Raw genomic sequence first — 15,891 nt, 5'->3', positions numbered from 1 at the left:
ATACATTGCACGGAATAATGAGATATGCGTCTGGAGAAAACGGTCTGTAAAATGCCTAAATCTGTAAACTGATCTCATCAATGATCATAACGAAAGCTACCGAAGACAACTGCAGATTCTAATTGATGTCCCAGAAGAATTCCCAAGTACACACATTACACACACCAGGAGATATATTCATCAGTATGAGTGGAGAAGCCCATTAGACCTGCGGGTGTCGACACTGACCTATGCTGGAGAGAACCGGAGTAGCGTGTTCCTGCTGCGCTAATTCTACTACGCGCATATAATCGCACCGGCTTGCTAGCTGTTCACCAGTTATCTGGAAAACGTACACGCATTATCATGGAACCAAATTTTATTCTATTTTTTTTGAGAGGGGAATAAACATACAAAAAACGAACGACAGCATATGCATTGTGTTCGATTCCTTTGTGTTCTTGGTAAGAAATTAATCGCATCACGCCTGGATACAGCCTACTGAAGGAACTGCGCTGCTGAAACGGCGCCATCAGTTTGGAAACAATTCAACAGCGATATCTGGAGCGGAAGAGACGGTGTACCGAATTACGCATGCGTGTCATCATCAGCACGGTTTGAATCTCTTTTTTAAGTGGTTAAGTGGTTCATTCGTTATCAAAACTACATGTATTGGTGTAAATACGGTATAAATTCTGTATTTCTCGTTCAATTATAAAATATTTCACACTGACAGTTTGCCAGTAAGACCACAGCTGACTTCTTCCCCTAAACTTGATCTATTATTGTAATATGGATTAAGTGGTGTGCCATGACGTGACGTTAGAGCCGAAGTATATATGCACATTAATCATGTTTATTTTCATGTGTGAATTCCGATTTTACCCAAGAAGAAACCAACATACGCTCTGTTCCAAAATCCATATTGCATGGAGTAAAGAAATCTCGTTCGTTCGTTTCAATTAATAGAACGCGCTTATACATTTCATAGACTGACACAGAAAAGTTGCAACGTGTGTTAGCCTCCAATGCTCTGAAAGTAGGCGATATTACAGTCCAAATTAATCAGCGAGTCCAGAAAATGAGTAATTTGGTTCTCTGCGTAAATAAATGCTGGGGAAATGTGTCTATAACTCAAAAGCGGATTCGTTTTCCAGCTGGGCTACTGACAATGTAGGCTACCATTGAAAATGTACTCATCTCGAAATGCTCTAAAGGAAACGTAGGCAACTGCTATATAAATGGACTGTACGAGAAAATGTAAACTGTGTAATAACGGATTAGAGCGTCTGCTAAATGATGAAATGTAATGTAAATTGGAGGTAACGTGTCTGGAACATTAGTCTGAATTGCCACTCGGTTAGACGTGTTCATTGATTGCCATTCATCTGTTTCTCTCTCAGGGCCCAGAGGAAAAGCAGTCACGTGGAGGCACTGAACACCGCGCACGTGCAATGGCAATTCTCGCCACTTCGATCACAAACGACTCCATCATTAGACCAGCCGGATTTTACGTTATCGGATTTAGGGATTTTAAATTTGCTGATTTATATTTAAGTTTTCTCGGCTTCATTTATATTGTAACGGTATTTTGCAACTGCTTTCTCATTTCCATTATATGGACAGATCATCGCCTGCACACTCCAAAGTACATCGCGGTGGCTAATTTAGGGTTTGTCGACTTGATGTGCAGTACATCATTTATTCCTAGTACGATCAACTCGTTTGTGACGAAAGACACCTTCATGCCCTACAATGCATGTTTAATACAGATGTTTTTTTATGATACTTCTTTAGCACTAGTGTCATTTGCCCTCAGTGTACTGGCTTATTACCGTTTAATTGCGATAAATTTCCCCCTGAGGCATAGTACCATCAACACACCCACAAGCATGATCATTATTTTAGCGATTATGTGGTCGTTTTGTGTCAGCGTTATTGTGACCATGGTCTTCCCATTTTGGACGCTGTCTTTTTGTGATTCGCTCACTGTGTACAACTTTTTCTGTGAGTTCTCTGCCGTGACCAGTCTGTCATGCAACGATAACACGGCGCTTATGACCGCTGCCTCTTCTCTGAGTATGATCATTTTTTTTGCGCCCCTTTCTTTCACCCTGATATCATACGCGTGTATTCTGGCAGCCGTGTTTCGAATGAAAAATGTGGAGAGTAAATACAAGGCACTTGCAACTTGCACTGAACATCTGGTCCTTGTGGCGATTTTCTATGTGCCGATCATAACGCTGTACATAATTGAACTTTTCTTATTCCTCGTCGATCCTAATGTCAAAATGGTGAACTATTCGTTAGCCTCGTGCCTCCCGTCCTGTCTGAACCCCATCGTGTATTCCCTGGCAACCAAAGAAATCAGGAACAGAATACTGGCTATGCTCCAGAAAGTCAAAGTAGCTGCGAGGGCAGGGCAGGCGTAGCTTCCATTTATTTTCAGTCCTTGCGGTATGGATTCAATTGCGCATGTCTACATGACGTAAAACGCAAAGTAGATGAAAAAGGGCGTTCGGAAATAAAAGTTTTATATTACGAAGACAGAGCCTGCCCTTGCATGCAAAATCCAAAAGATGGAGGAAAAAAAATTAATGAGCAAACTAAAAGAAAAATCACACAAACGTAACTACTGTACTTTCAAATCTATAATATTGATGTACTGTAATATAACTTGCGTGCCATGTCTGTTGAGATGCAAGTTATAGTTCAGATATTGTGTCATGAAGTATTTCATTAAGTTATATACAGCGTTGCTTTTATGTGTTGCCTTTTTACTGTTGTAAAAGAGTAGTTTGTGTGTGTGGGGGTATGGTGGGGAATGCATGTGTAATAGTGGGGTAAACAGATAAAAAGGTAGTTGAATCTAACCTGGTAAATTTTAAAATAAATAAAAAATAAAAAATACAAACTGATTCGCTGGTTGCACTCTCTGGCCGTCAAGTGGTTCCGTCTAAAATCAGGAAGGACACATTGAACCCGCAATACAAACCCCACATACAGCCTTCGGCAATAAACATTCAACACTTTTTTTAACGTAATAATTGTAATTGTAATATTCTTTAATGATTACATACATTTACAAATTATACATTTGCCTGCTATTATGTATTTGTGGAAACACTTTACATTGGATTTAACTGCTTTTTCTACACAGCTTTGGTATGCTTTCCCAGATTTCAAATTTAGATCCTGTTAGAAGTCAATTTTTTCAAAGGGCTCCTTAACACCGATTATAACTGAATGGAAGCCTATCGTAACGGTTACGGAGCAGTAAGAGATGCGTTTTGCACTTGTCCATGACCATGAAATGCACATTTTCTACGTCTACACAAGCAGGTAAGATCCGTTCAGGCAGCAGAACACATCAGCCCCACCTTGTTACCATGGTCACCTCAGGACCACTTCTGCGAACACTGGCTCTACAATTTCTATACTTCCTATACAATATCCGCAGAATCCGCCCCTTTCTCACCACCTACTCAACCCAGCTCCTGGTCCAAGCAATGGTTCTATCCCGCCTGGACTACTGCAACTCTCTTCTGGCTGGACTACCGGCATCTGCCACCAGACCCCTGCAGCTCATTCAGAATGCTGCGGCTCGTCTGGTCTTCAACCTCCCCAGACACTCCCACGTAACTCCCCTGCTCACTACCCTCCACTGGCTGCCTGTTATAGCTCGCATCAAATTCAAAACATTGGTTCTAGCATACCAGGCAGTCAAGGGATCAGCCCCAGCATACCTTCACAAGATATTCAAACCCTACATGCCAGCCAGATCCCTCCGTTCTGCTACCTCAGGACGCCTAGCACCTCCCCCTCTTCGCACCTGCACTTCCAGAACACGTCTCCTCTCTGTTCTGGCCCCACGATGGTGGAATGACCTCCCTGTGGAGGTCAGAACAGCTGAGACTGTGACCCATTTCAAACGACGACTGAAGACCCACCTCTTCAGGCTGCACCTCTCCCCATCCCTTCCCCCCCTGTAAATGACTAAACTTAGGGTTGTAACTAGGCAGCTGTTTAATAGGTGACTTAGTTGATGCGCCAGTCTTAACGACTACTTGTATTTTTATTTATTTTTATTTTTCCATAGATTGCGTTGTTGCCGTTCTCGTTGTTAGTGTTAATCAGTTTAACCACCAGGGTCCAGGTTGAACTATGCGGTTGTTCCCTGTACTTGGACCGGTACTTCTCTCTAGGGGTTTCGTCATACTTGTTCCTGGTTATGGTTATACACTTTGTTGTACGTCGCTCTGGATAAGAGCGTCTGCCAAATGCCTGTAATGTAATGTAATGTATACTTATTTACTAATTCACCCATTTATCTATTAATCTATTTACCCATTTAGCTATTTACTCATTTAGGCTACTTGTTCACTTATTTACTTAAATTTTTAACCATGTGCATGTTTCTCCATTTTATTACTTTTTCATAATTTTGTAAATTTTAGGATGTCTTTCAATTCGTTTTAATTCATATATCTTTCATAATATATATTATATTAAATATAAATCATATTTTATTTTTTCAAAAATAAAAAAATAATTAATGATTAAAATAATAAATAATTTAAAATCATAATTTATCACATTAGGACATTTTTCATTATGAAAACGATATTTAAACAGATAAATACATAAATGACTTTGAAAATTGTCATAGGTTTTTATATATTTTCTAAACCATTTCTAACAAAAATGTATACAATATATAATTTACATTTTTTTCTAAATGTTTAATTTTGTCGTAATTTAGATTTTAATTTATTGTTTAATATTTTTTCTAAATATTTGCATTTGTGTAATTTTATTATTTTGTTCTCATTTTAAAAAATATAGTGCATATGAGTGCAGGGTGAAAGCCTTATATTCACTCTGAGGGCCTACTGTATATATGGGGGCAGTAGCCCAACTCAGTGCACTGTCAATCTGGGTCTTAGGCGCAGAGAGATTCGGTCTAAAAGCTAGATCTATATTCGTGCGTACTATTTTTTATGCCCGAAACCATTTCAGGGACTGGGCGAGAATGGACCCTGCTCGAAGGCATATTGTCAACAAGGACTTCATATGTAACTGTGGGACCGAACGTGAGCGCATCACAATGATTAGGAAACTGAGCTTGAAACTCAACAGTCGTACCTTCATACCCTGGTGGGGCACAACCGTTTTGTCCAGATTGAACAAGGCACGGTTAACTAATATGAATTGCGCCATAAATAGCACACTGCGCGGAAAAATGAGGTGTGTCAGCGTGTCTGGAGCAGAGGGTCTGTTAAAAGCCAGAATGCTGTGTTAACATTGACCTCATCAATGCCTCAAACAAAGGCTATACCTGAGGGATTCAAAATTCGGCAGGCAATGGAAGGCAACTACAGATTCTAATTGATGTCCCAGAAGAATTCCCAAGTACACACATTACACACACCAGGAGATATATTCATCAGTATGAGTGGAGAAGCTCATTAGACCTGCGGGTGTCGACACTGACCTATGCTGGAGAGAACCGGAGAGTAGCGTGTTCCTGCTGCGCTAATTCTACTACGCGCATATAATCGCACCGGCTTGCTAGCTGTTCACCAGTTATCTGGAAAACGTACACGCATTATCATGGAACCAAATTTAATTCTTTTTTATTGAGAGGAGAATAAACATACAAAAAACGAACGACAGCATGTGCATTGTGTTCGATTTCTTTGTGTTCTTGGTAAGAAATTAATCGCATCACGCCTGGATACAGCCTACTGAAGGAACTGCGCTGCTGAAACGGCGCCATCAGTTTGGAAACAATTCAACAGCGATATCTGGAGCGGAAGAGACGGTGTACCCAAATACGCATGCGTGTCATCACCAGCACGGTTTGGATCTCTTTTTTAAGTGGTTAAGTGGTTCATTCGTTATCAAAACTGCATATATTGGTGTAAATACGGTATAAATTCTCTATTTCTCGTTCAATTATAAAATATTTCACACTGTGAATTCCGATTTTACCCAACATGCCCCTTGTTCCAAAATATCAGTGATGCACCGATTACAGAAATCTCGTTCGTTAGTTTCAATTAATAGAACGCGTTTATACATTTCATAGACTAACACAGAAAAGTTGCAACGTGTGTTAGCCTCCCATGCTCTGAAAGTAGGCGATATTACAGTCCAAATTAAACTAATCAGCTAGTCCAGACAATGGGTAATTTGGTTCTCAGTGAAAATAATTGCTGGGGAACTGTGTCTATAACTCAAATTCGGGTTTGATTCCCAGCTGGACTACTGACTATGTAGGCTATCGTTGAAAACGTACTGATCTTTGAATGCTCTAAGGAAACACAGGTAACTGCTATATAAATTAACTGTATGAAAAAAATATAAACTGTGTAACGACGAATGAGAGCGTATCTTAAATGTTGAAATGTAACGTAGCCTAAATTAGAGCTAACGTGTCAGGAACATTAGTCTGAAATGTAACGTGGTTGGATGTTATCCCGAAGGGGCGACATGGCTCAGGAGGTAAGACCGATTGTCTGGCAGTCGGAGGGTTGCCGGTTCAAACCCCGCCCTGGGCGTGTCGAAGTGTCCTTGAGCAAGACACCTAACCCCTAACTGCTCTGGCGAATGAGAGGCATCTTTGGATAAAAGCGCTATATAAATGCAGTCCATTTACCATTTACCATTTATCATTGATTGCTATTCATCTGTTTCTCACTCAGGGCCAGGAGGAAAAGCAGTCACGCGGAGGCACTGAACACCGCACACGTGCAATGGCAATTCTCGCGACTTCGATCACAAACGACACCATCATTAGACCAGCCGGATTTTACGTTATCGGATTTACGTACTTAAAGTTCGGTAATTTACATTTAATTTTTCTCGGTTTTATTTATGTTGTGACGGTTTTGTGCAACTTCTTTATCATTTTCATTATATGGACAGATCATCGCCTGCACACACCGAAGTACATTGCGGTGGCTAATTTGGGGGTTGTCGATTTGATGTGCAGTACATCCTTGATTCCTAATACGATCATCGCGTTTGTGACGAAAGATACCTTCATGTCCTACAACGCATGTATGATACAGATATTTTTTTATTACTCTTCATTAGCACTAGAGTCATTTTCCCTCAGTGTACTGGCTTATGACAGGTTAATTGCGATATGTTTCCCCCTGAGGCACAGTACCATCAACACACCCACAAGCATGATCAGTATTTTAGCGATTGTTTGGTCGTTTAGTGTCAGCATCATGGTGTTCATGATCATCATCTTGGCGAAACTGTCGTTTTGTGATTCCCTTACTGTGTACAACTTTTTCTGTGAGTACGCAGCCGTGACCAATCTGTCATGCAACGATTACACACTCCATTGGACCGCTGGCTCTTCTCTGAGTATTATCGTTTTTTTTGCACCCCCTTGTTTCATCCTCATATCATACGTGTGTATTCTGGCAGCCGTGTTTCGAATGAAAAGTGTGGAGAGTAAATACAAGGCACTTGCAACCTGCACAGAACATCTGGTCCTTGTGGCGATTTTCTATGTGCCGATCATAACGCTGTCCGTCATTGAACTGTTTTTATTCCTCGTCGATCCAAATGTCAAAATGGTAAACTTGTCGTTTGCCTCATGCCTCCCGCCCTGTCTGAACCCCATTGTGTATTCCCTGGCAACCAAAGAAATCAGGAACAGAATACTGGCTGTGCTCCAGAAAGTCAAAGCAGCTGCGTGGGCAGGGCAGGCGTAGCTTCCATTAATGTTTAGCCCTTGCTGTTTAGCCACAAATGCGTATGTCTATGTGACGTCAAACGCAAAGTAGATGAAAAGGGCGTTCGGAAATAAAAACGCCATTCGGAAAGTAGTCATTCGGAAAAGTGTCATTACGGAAATAAAACATGTTATTATGAAATAAAATATGATAACTTTATCGTGAAAAGAATAATAATGAGCTGTGAATCGTTTAATTATTTCAAGATAAAATGAAGTATTTTTTTAATTGTTGACAAATTTAATTATTCATTTATATGATTCTACATTTATTTTTTTATTTCATTTTAGCACATTTAGTCCTCCATACCACCCCTACCCCTAAAAAATAAATTAAAAAATGAATAACTAATTAGCCTAAATTATTGGCTATGCCTCTACTCACAAGAGGGGGCTTAGTGTGTGTGCGTGTGTGAGGATTTGTGTGCGCATGGGGGGTTGGGGGGTAGGGGGGCTGCCCTTGCATGCAAAATCCATAAGGAGGAAGCCATTTCATGAGCAATCTAAATGAAAAATTACACAAACGTACCTACAGTACTTTTAAATATACAATATTAATTTAGCCTACTGTAATATAACTTGCGTGCCATGTTTGTTGAGATACAAATTATATTTGAGATATTCTGTCATGAAGTATTTCATAAAGTTATCTGCTACTGCGTTGCTTTCATGAGTAGCCTTTCTATTGTTGTAACAAATTAGTCTGTTTAGTGTGTGTGTGTGTGTGTGTGTGTGTGCGCGCAGGGGCATGCACGTGTAACACAGAGGGTGGGGTAAACAGATTAAAAGGTAGCTGTACATTTTAATCTCACCTGTAAATTTTGAAATAGTTAAAAAATAAAAAATACAAACTGATTCGCTGGTTGCACTCTCTGGCTGTCAAGAACAGTGGTCACGTCAGGACAGCCAGAGAGTCTTAGACGCAAAGAGATTCTGGCTTGAAGCAAGACCTATATTCGTGCGTCCTATTTTTTATACCCGAAACCATTTCAGGGACTGGGCGAGAATGGACCCTGTTCGAAGGCAATTTGTCAACAAGGCCTTCATATACAACTGTGGGACCGAACGTGAGCGCATCACAATGATTAGGAAACGGAGCTTGAAACTCAACAGTCGTACCTTCATACCCAGGTGGGGCACAACAGTTGTGTCCAGATTGAACAAGGCACGGTTAACTAATCTGAATTGCGGCATAAATAGCACATTGCAGGGAAAATGAGGTGTGTCAGCGTGTCTGGAGCAGAGGGTCTGTTAAAAACCAGAATGCTGTGTTAACATTGACCTCATCAATGCCTCAAACAAAGGCTATACCTGAGGGATTCTAAGTTCGGCAGGCAATGGAAGGCAACTGCAGATTTTAATGGATGTCCCAGAAGAATTCCCAAGTACGCACATTACACACACCAGGAGATATATTCATCAGTATGAGTGGAGAAGCTCATTAGACCTGCGGGTGACGACACGGACCTATGCTGGGGAGAACCAGCAAGTAGCGTGTTCCTGCTGCGTTAATTCTACTACGTGAATATAATCGTACCGGCTTGCTAGCTGTTCATGAATAGTGGAAGTTATCTGGAAAACGTACAAGCATTATCAAGAAACCAAATTTAATGCTTTTTGATTGAGGGGGGAATAAACAAACAAAAAACGAACGACAGCTTATGCATTGTGTTCGTTTCCATTGCATCACGCCTGGATACAGCCTATTGAAGGAACTGCGCTGTTGAAGGCGCCATCAATTTGGAAACAATTCAACAGCGATATCTGCAGCGGGAGAGACGGTGTACCCAAATACGCATGCGCGTCATCACCAGCACGGTTCGGATCTCTTTTTTAAGTGGTTAATTCGTTATCAGAACTACATATTTGTGTAAATACTGTATAAATTCTGTATTTCTCGTTCAATTATGAAATATTTCACAGTTTGCCAGTAAGACCACATCTGACTTCTACGCCTAAACGTGAGCATTATTCGTGATATAGAATAAGTGGTGTGTCATGACGTGACGTTGGAGCCGATCAACATGCGCTATTAATCGTTTCAATTAATAGAACGCGTTTACACATTTCAGAGACTGACACAGAAAAGCTGCAACGTGTATTAGCCTCCCATACTCTGAAAGTAGGCGATATTACAGTCCAAATTAAACTAATCAGCGAGTCCAGACAATGAGTAATTTGGTTATCTGCGTAAATAAATGCTGGGGAACTGTGCCTATAACTCAAAAGTGGATTCGATTGCTGGCTGGGCTACAGACTATTGGGCGACATAGTTCAGGAGGTAAGAGCGGTTTTCTGGCAGTCGGAGGGTTGCCGTTTTCATCCCCGCCCTGGGCGTGTCGAAGTGTCACTGAGCAAGACACCTAACCCCTAACTCTCTGGTGAATACGAGGCATCAATTGTATAGCGCATTGGATAAAAGCGCTATATAAATACAGTCCATTTTACCATTTACCAGACTACGTAGGCTACAATTTAAAAGCTACTAATCTCGAAATGCTCTAAAGTAAACATAGGCTACTGCTATATAAATGGACTGTACAAAAAATGTAAACTGTGAAACAACGGATGAGAGCGTCTGCTAAATGATGAAATGTAATGTAAATGGGAGGTAACGTGTCTGGAACATTAGTCTGAAGTGCCACTCGGATGGATGTGTTCTTTAATTTCCTTTCATCTGTTTCTCTCTCAGGGCCCAGACGAAAAGCAGTCACGCGGAGGCACTGAGCACCGCGCACGTGCAATGGCAATTCTCGCCACTTCGATCTCAAACGACTCCATCATTAGACCAGCCGGATTTTATGTTATCGGTTTTACGTATTTAAAGTTCGGTGATTTATATTTAATTTTCCTCGGTTTCATTTATGTCGTAACGGTTTTGTGCAACTTCTTTATCATTTTCATTATATGGACAGATCATCGCCTGCACACACCGAAGTACATTGCGGTGGCTAATTTGGGGGTAGTCGATTTGATGTCCAGTACATCCTTGATTCCTAATACGATCAACACGTTTGTGACGAAAGATACCTTCATGTCCCACAACGCATGTTTGATACAGATATTTTTTTATTACTCTTCATTAGCACTAGAGTCATTTTCCCTCAGTGTACTGGCTTATGACAGGTTAATTGCGATATGTTTTCCCCTGAGGCATAGTACCATCAACACACCCACAAGCATGATCAGTATTTTAGCGGTTGTTTGGTCGTTTTGTGTCAGCGTCATGGTGTTCATGATCATGATCTTGGCGAAACTGTCTTTTTGTGATTCCCTTACTGTGTACAACTTTTTCTGTGAGTACGCAGCCGTGACCAATCTGTCATGCAACGATAACACACTGCATTGGGCCGTTGGCTCTTCTCTGAGTATGATCATTTTGTTTGCGCCGCTTAGTTTCATCCTCATATCATACGTGTGTATTCTGGCAGCCGTGTTTAGAATGAAAAATGTGGAGAGTAAATACAAGGCACTTGCAACTTGCACTGAACATCTTGTCCTTGTGGCGATTTTCTATGTGCCGATCATAACGCTGTACATCACTGAACTTTTCTTATTTCTCGTCGATCCAAACGTCAAAATGGTAAACTTGTCGTTTGCCTCATGCCTCCCGGCTTGTCTGAACCCCATTGTGTATTCCCTGGCAACCAAAGAAATCAGGAACAGAATACTGGCCATGCTCCAGAAAGTCAAAGTAGCTGCGTGGGCAGGGCAGTCGTAGCTTCCATTTATGTTTAGTCCTTGCTGTTTGGCCACAATTGCGCATGTCTATATGACGTCAAACGCAAAGTAGATGAAAAACGGCGTTCGGAAATAAAAACGCCATTCGGAAAGTAGTCATTCGGAAAAGTGTCATTATGGGAAAACAAAAAGGAAAAACCAATTTGGAAATAAAACATGTTAACATGAAATAAAATATGATAACTTGATTGTGAAAAGAATAATAATGAGCTGCGAATTATTTAATTATTTCAAGAAAAAAAAGATTAATTTATTTGATTGTTGACAAATTAAATTATTTATTTATATAATTCCACATTATTTTTTTTATTTTATTTTAGCACAATTAGTCCTCCATACCATCCCCTCCCCCTATAAAATAAATAAACAAATACATAACTAATTAGCCTAAATTATTGGCTATGCTTCTACTCGCAAGAGGGTGCTTTGTGCGTGTGCGTGTTTGTGAGGGTTTGTGTGTGAATGGGGGGGGGGGGGGGGGGGGGGGGCTTTTATGAGTAGCTTTTCGGTTGTTGTGAAAGAGTAGTTTGTATGTCTGTGTGTGGGGGTATGCAGGGGCATGCATGTATAATACAGAGAGTGGGGTAAACAGATAAAAAACGTAGGAGTACATTTGAATCTGACCTGGTAAATTTTGAAATGAACAAAAAATAAAAAATACAAAATGATTCGCTGGTTGCACTTTCTGGCTGTCAAGAACAGTGGTCCCGTCTTAAATCAGGAAGGGCACTACAACCCGCAATACAAACGCTACATACAGCTTTCTGCAATAAATATTTACACTTACAATGTGTTTGTTATAACTGTAAGTGTAATATTCTTTAAATTATGAAATAAATTTACACCCTATACATTTTCCTGCAATTATGTAATTGTAGAAACACTTTACATTGGATTTAACTGCTTTTGGAACACAACTTTAGCATATCTTCCCAGAGTTAACATTTAGACCCTGTTAAAAGTCAATTCGTAAAAGAGATCGTTAATACTGATTATGATTGATTGGTAGCGAATCATAAAGGGTTGCGGAAGTGTCAAATGTGAGTTTCCCTATTTAAAATGTACCAAGAATAGTAATCAACCACAAGTTAAATTACAATTAGATATTATAAAAAAATATTAATGCATAGTTAAAATAATAATTAAAAATCATAAAATCTCGCATTAGAACATTTTAAATTACAAAATACATTTTAACTGATAAAGAATACATAAATTACTTCAAAATGTGTTATAGAAATGTTTTAAAAACATAAAAACCAATAAAAATCGTACAATAAATAATTAACATTTTTCTACATGATTCATTTTTTTCATAATTTTTATTTTTATTTTCTAATTTGTAGAAATATTTTATTGTGAATTATTATAAAAATTATAGTGCACATAAGTGCAGGTTGGAAGCCTTATGTTCACTCTGAGGGCCTACTGTGCATATGGGGCAGTAGCCCACCTCAGTGCACTGTCAATCTGGGTCTTAGGCGCAGAGAGATTCGGTCTAAAAGCTAGATCTATATTCGTCTGTCCCATTTTTTATGCCCGAAACCTTTTCAGGGACTGGGCGAGAATGGACCCTGCTCGAAGGCATTTTGTCAACAAGGACTTCATATATAACTGTGGGACCGAACGTGAGCGCATCACAATGATTAGGAAACTGAGCTTGAAACTCAACAGTCGTACCTTCATACCCAGGTGGGGCACAACCGTTTTGTCCAGATTGAACAAGGCACGGTTAACTAATATGAATTGCGCCATAAATAGCACACTGCGCGGAAAAATGAGGTGTGTCAGCGTGTCTGGAGCAGAGGGTCTGTTAAAAGCCAGAATGCTGTGTTAACATTGACCTCATCAATGCCTCAAACAAAGGCTATACCTGAGGGATTCAAAATTCGGCAGGCAATGGAAGGCAACTGCAGATTTTAATTGATGTCCCAGAAGAATTCCCAAATACACACATTACACACACCAGGAGATATATTCATCAGTATGAGTGGAGAAGCTCATTAGACCTGCGGGTGTCGACACTGACCTATGCTGGAGAGAACCGGAGAGTAGCGTGTTCCTGCTGCGCTAATTCTACTACGCGCATATAATCGCACCGGATTGCTAGCTGTTCACCAGTTATCTGGAAAACGTACACGCATTATCATGGAACCAAATTTAATTCTATTTTTTTTTAGAGGGGAATAAACATACAAAAAACGAACGACAGCATGTGCATTGTGTTCGATTCCTTTGTGTTCTTGTTAAGAAATTAATCGCATCACGCCTGGATACAGCCTACTGAAGGAACTGCGCTGCTGAAGGCGCCATCAGTTTGGAAACAATTCAACAGCGATATCTGGAGCGGAAGAGACGGTGTACCCAAATACGCATGCGTGTCATCACCAGCACGGTTTGGATCTCTTTTTTAAGTGGTTAAGTGGTTCATTCGTTATCAAAACTACATATATTGGTGTAAATACTGCATAAATTCTGTATTTCTCGTTCAATTAGGCTAAGAAATATTTCACACGGACAGTTTGCCAGTAAGACCACATCTGACTTCTTCGCCTAAACTGGAGCTATTATTGTAATGTGGAATAAGTGGTGTGTCACGACGTGACGTTGGAGCCGAAGTATATATGCATATTTATCATGTTTATTTTCATGTGTGAATTCCGATTTTACCCTATAGGAAATCAACATGCGCCCTGTTCCAAAATATCACTGATGCATGGAGTACAGAAATCTCGTTCCTTCGTTTCATTTAATAGAACGCGTTAATACATTCCATAGACTGACACAGAAAGGTTGCAACGGGGTATTAGCCTCCCATGCTCTGAAAGTAGACGATATTACAGTCCAAATTAAACTAATCAGCGAGTCCAGACAATGGGTAACTTGGTTCTCAGTGTAAATAATTACTGGGGAACTACGGTGGGTTTGATTCCCAGCTGGGCCATGTAGGCTACCATTGAAAAGCTAGGCTACTAATCTTGAAATGCTTTAAAGAAAACATAAGCTACTGCTATACAAATGAAAAAATATAAACAGTGTAACAACGGATAACAGCTTCTGCTAAATGTTGAAATGTAATGTAAATTAGAGGTCACGGGTCTGGAACATTAGTCTGAATTGCCACTCGGATGGATGTGTTCTTTAATTTCCTTTCATCTGTTTCTCTCTCAGGGCCCAGAGGAAAAGCAGTCACGCGGAGGCACTGAAAACCGCGCACGTGCAATGGCAATTCTCGCCACTTCGATCTCAAACGACTCCATCATTAGACCAGCCGGATTTTACGTAATCGGTTTTACGTATTTAAAGTTCGGTGATTTATATTTAATTTTCCTCGGTTTCATTTATGTCGTAACGGTTTTGTGCAACTTCTTTATCATTTTCATTATATGGACAGATCATCGCCTGCACACTCCAAAGTACATTGCGGTGGCTAATTTAGGGGTTGTCGATTTGATTTCCAGTACATCCTTGCTTCCAAGTACGATCAACATGTTTGTGACAAAAGATACCTTCATGTCCTATGACGCATGTTTGATACAGATGTTTTTTTATTACGGTTCTTTAGCTCTAGAGTCATTTTCCCTCGGTGTACTGGCTTATGACCGGTTGATTGCGATATGTTTCCCCCTGAGGCACAGTACCATCAACACACCCACAAGCATGATCAGTATTTTAGCGGTTGTTTGGTCGTTTTGTGTCAGCGTCACGGTGTTCATGATCTTGATCTTGGCGAAACTGTCTTTTTGTGATTCCCTCACTGTGTACAACTTTTTCTGTGAGTACGCAGCCGTGACCAATCTGTCATGCAACGATAACGCACTGCATTGGGCCGCTGGCTCTTCTCTGAGTATGATCATTTTGTTTGCGCCCCTTAGTTTCATCCTCATATCATACGTGTGTATTCTGGCAGCCGTGTTTAGAATGAAAAATGTGGAGAGTAAATACAAGGCACTTGCAACTTGCACTGAACATCTGGTCCTTGTGGCGATTTTCTATGTGCCGATCATAACGCTGTACATCACTGAACTTTTCTTATTTCTCGTCAATCCAAATGTCAAAATGGTAAACTTGTCGTTTGCCTCATGCCTCCCGGCTTGTCTGAACCCCATTGTGTATTCCCTGGCAACCAAAGAAATCAGGAACAGAATACTGGCTATGCTCCAGAAAGTAAAAATAGCAATAGCACACCCCCATTAATTCCATTTGAATATTGCGTTATGAACTGTCTTAATTATTTTCATTTTCTCTTTTATCGTCTTGCGATGTGCTCGTGTAATACTCTAATGTGCCATCAGCAAGACCCTGTTCTTAATTGACCAACCAGGCTAAATAAAGGTAATACATATACATCTCCTGGGTCTAATTTTAAAGGGGGACGATATAGCTCAGGAGGTAAGACCGATTGTCTGGCAGTC

At 40.3% G+C, this 15,891-nt stretch overlaps 3 protein-coding genes across 4 annotated transcripts; all 3 read left to right on the top strand.

Annotated features, from left to right (window-relative positions):
- Positions 1-5,363: 5,363 nt before the first annotated feature.
- LOC118235311 (olfactory receptor 1D2-like) lies at positions 5,364-7,850 on the top strand. Its single transcript, XM_035432520.1, has 2 exons — positions 5,364-5,840; positions 6,687-7,850. Exons 1-2 carry the CDS (start codon positions 5,820-5,822, stop codon positions 7,713-7,715), a joined length of 1,050 nt encoding a protein of 349 aa, XP_035288411.1. The 5' UTR covers positions 5,364-5,819; the 3' UTR covers positions 7,716-7,850.
- A 1,267-nt stretch (positions 7,851-9,117) lies between these two features.
- LOC118235310 (olfactory receptor 1D2-like) lies at positions 9,118-11,603 on the top strand. The gene is made up of 2 exons (XM_035432519.1): positions 9,118-9,553; positions 10,428-11,603. Exons 1-2 carry the CDS (start codon positions 9,533-9,535, stop codon positions 11,454-11,456), a joined length of 1,050 nt encoding a protein of 349 aa, XP_035288410.1. The 5' UTR covers positions 9,118-9,532; the 3' UTR covers positions 11,457-11,603.
- Positions 11,604-13,448: 1,845 nt separating this feature from the next.
- On the top strand, positions 13,449-15,891 carry LOC118235308 (olfactory receptor 1D2-like). Of its 2 annotated transcripts, none has more exons than XM_035432515.1 (2): positions 13,449-13,871; positions 14,648-15,891. In XM_035432515.1, exons 1-2 carry the CDS (start codon positions 13,851-13,853, stop codon positions 15,671-15,673), a joined length of 1,047 nt encoding a protein of 348 aa, XP_035288406.1. In that variant the 5' UTR covers positions 13,449-13,850; the 3' UTR covers positions 15,674-15,891. The 2 variants fall into 2 exon arrangements, with proteins under 2 accessions (XP_035288406.1, XP_035288407.1); XM_035432516.1 differs by having other exon boundaries at positions 13,449-13,893.

Source organism: Anguilla anguilla, chromosome 9, assembly GCF_013347855.1.
Source record: "Anguilla anguilla isolate fAngAng1 chromosome 9, fAngAng1.pri, whole genome shotgun sequence".
NCBI classification, from domain to species: Eukaryota; Metazoa; Chordata; class Actinopteri; order Anguilliformes; family Anguillidae; genus Anguilla; species Anguilla anguilla.
The sequence above is the reverse complement of the archived record's forward strand: the minus strand, read 5'-3'. Positions and strand labels throughout refer to the sequence as shown.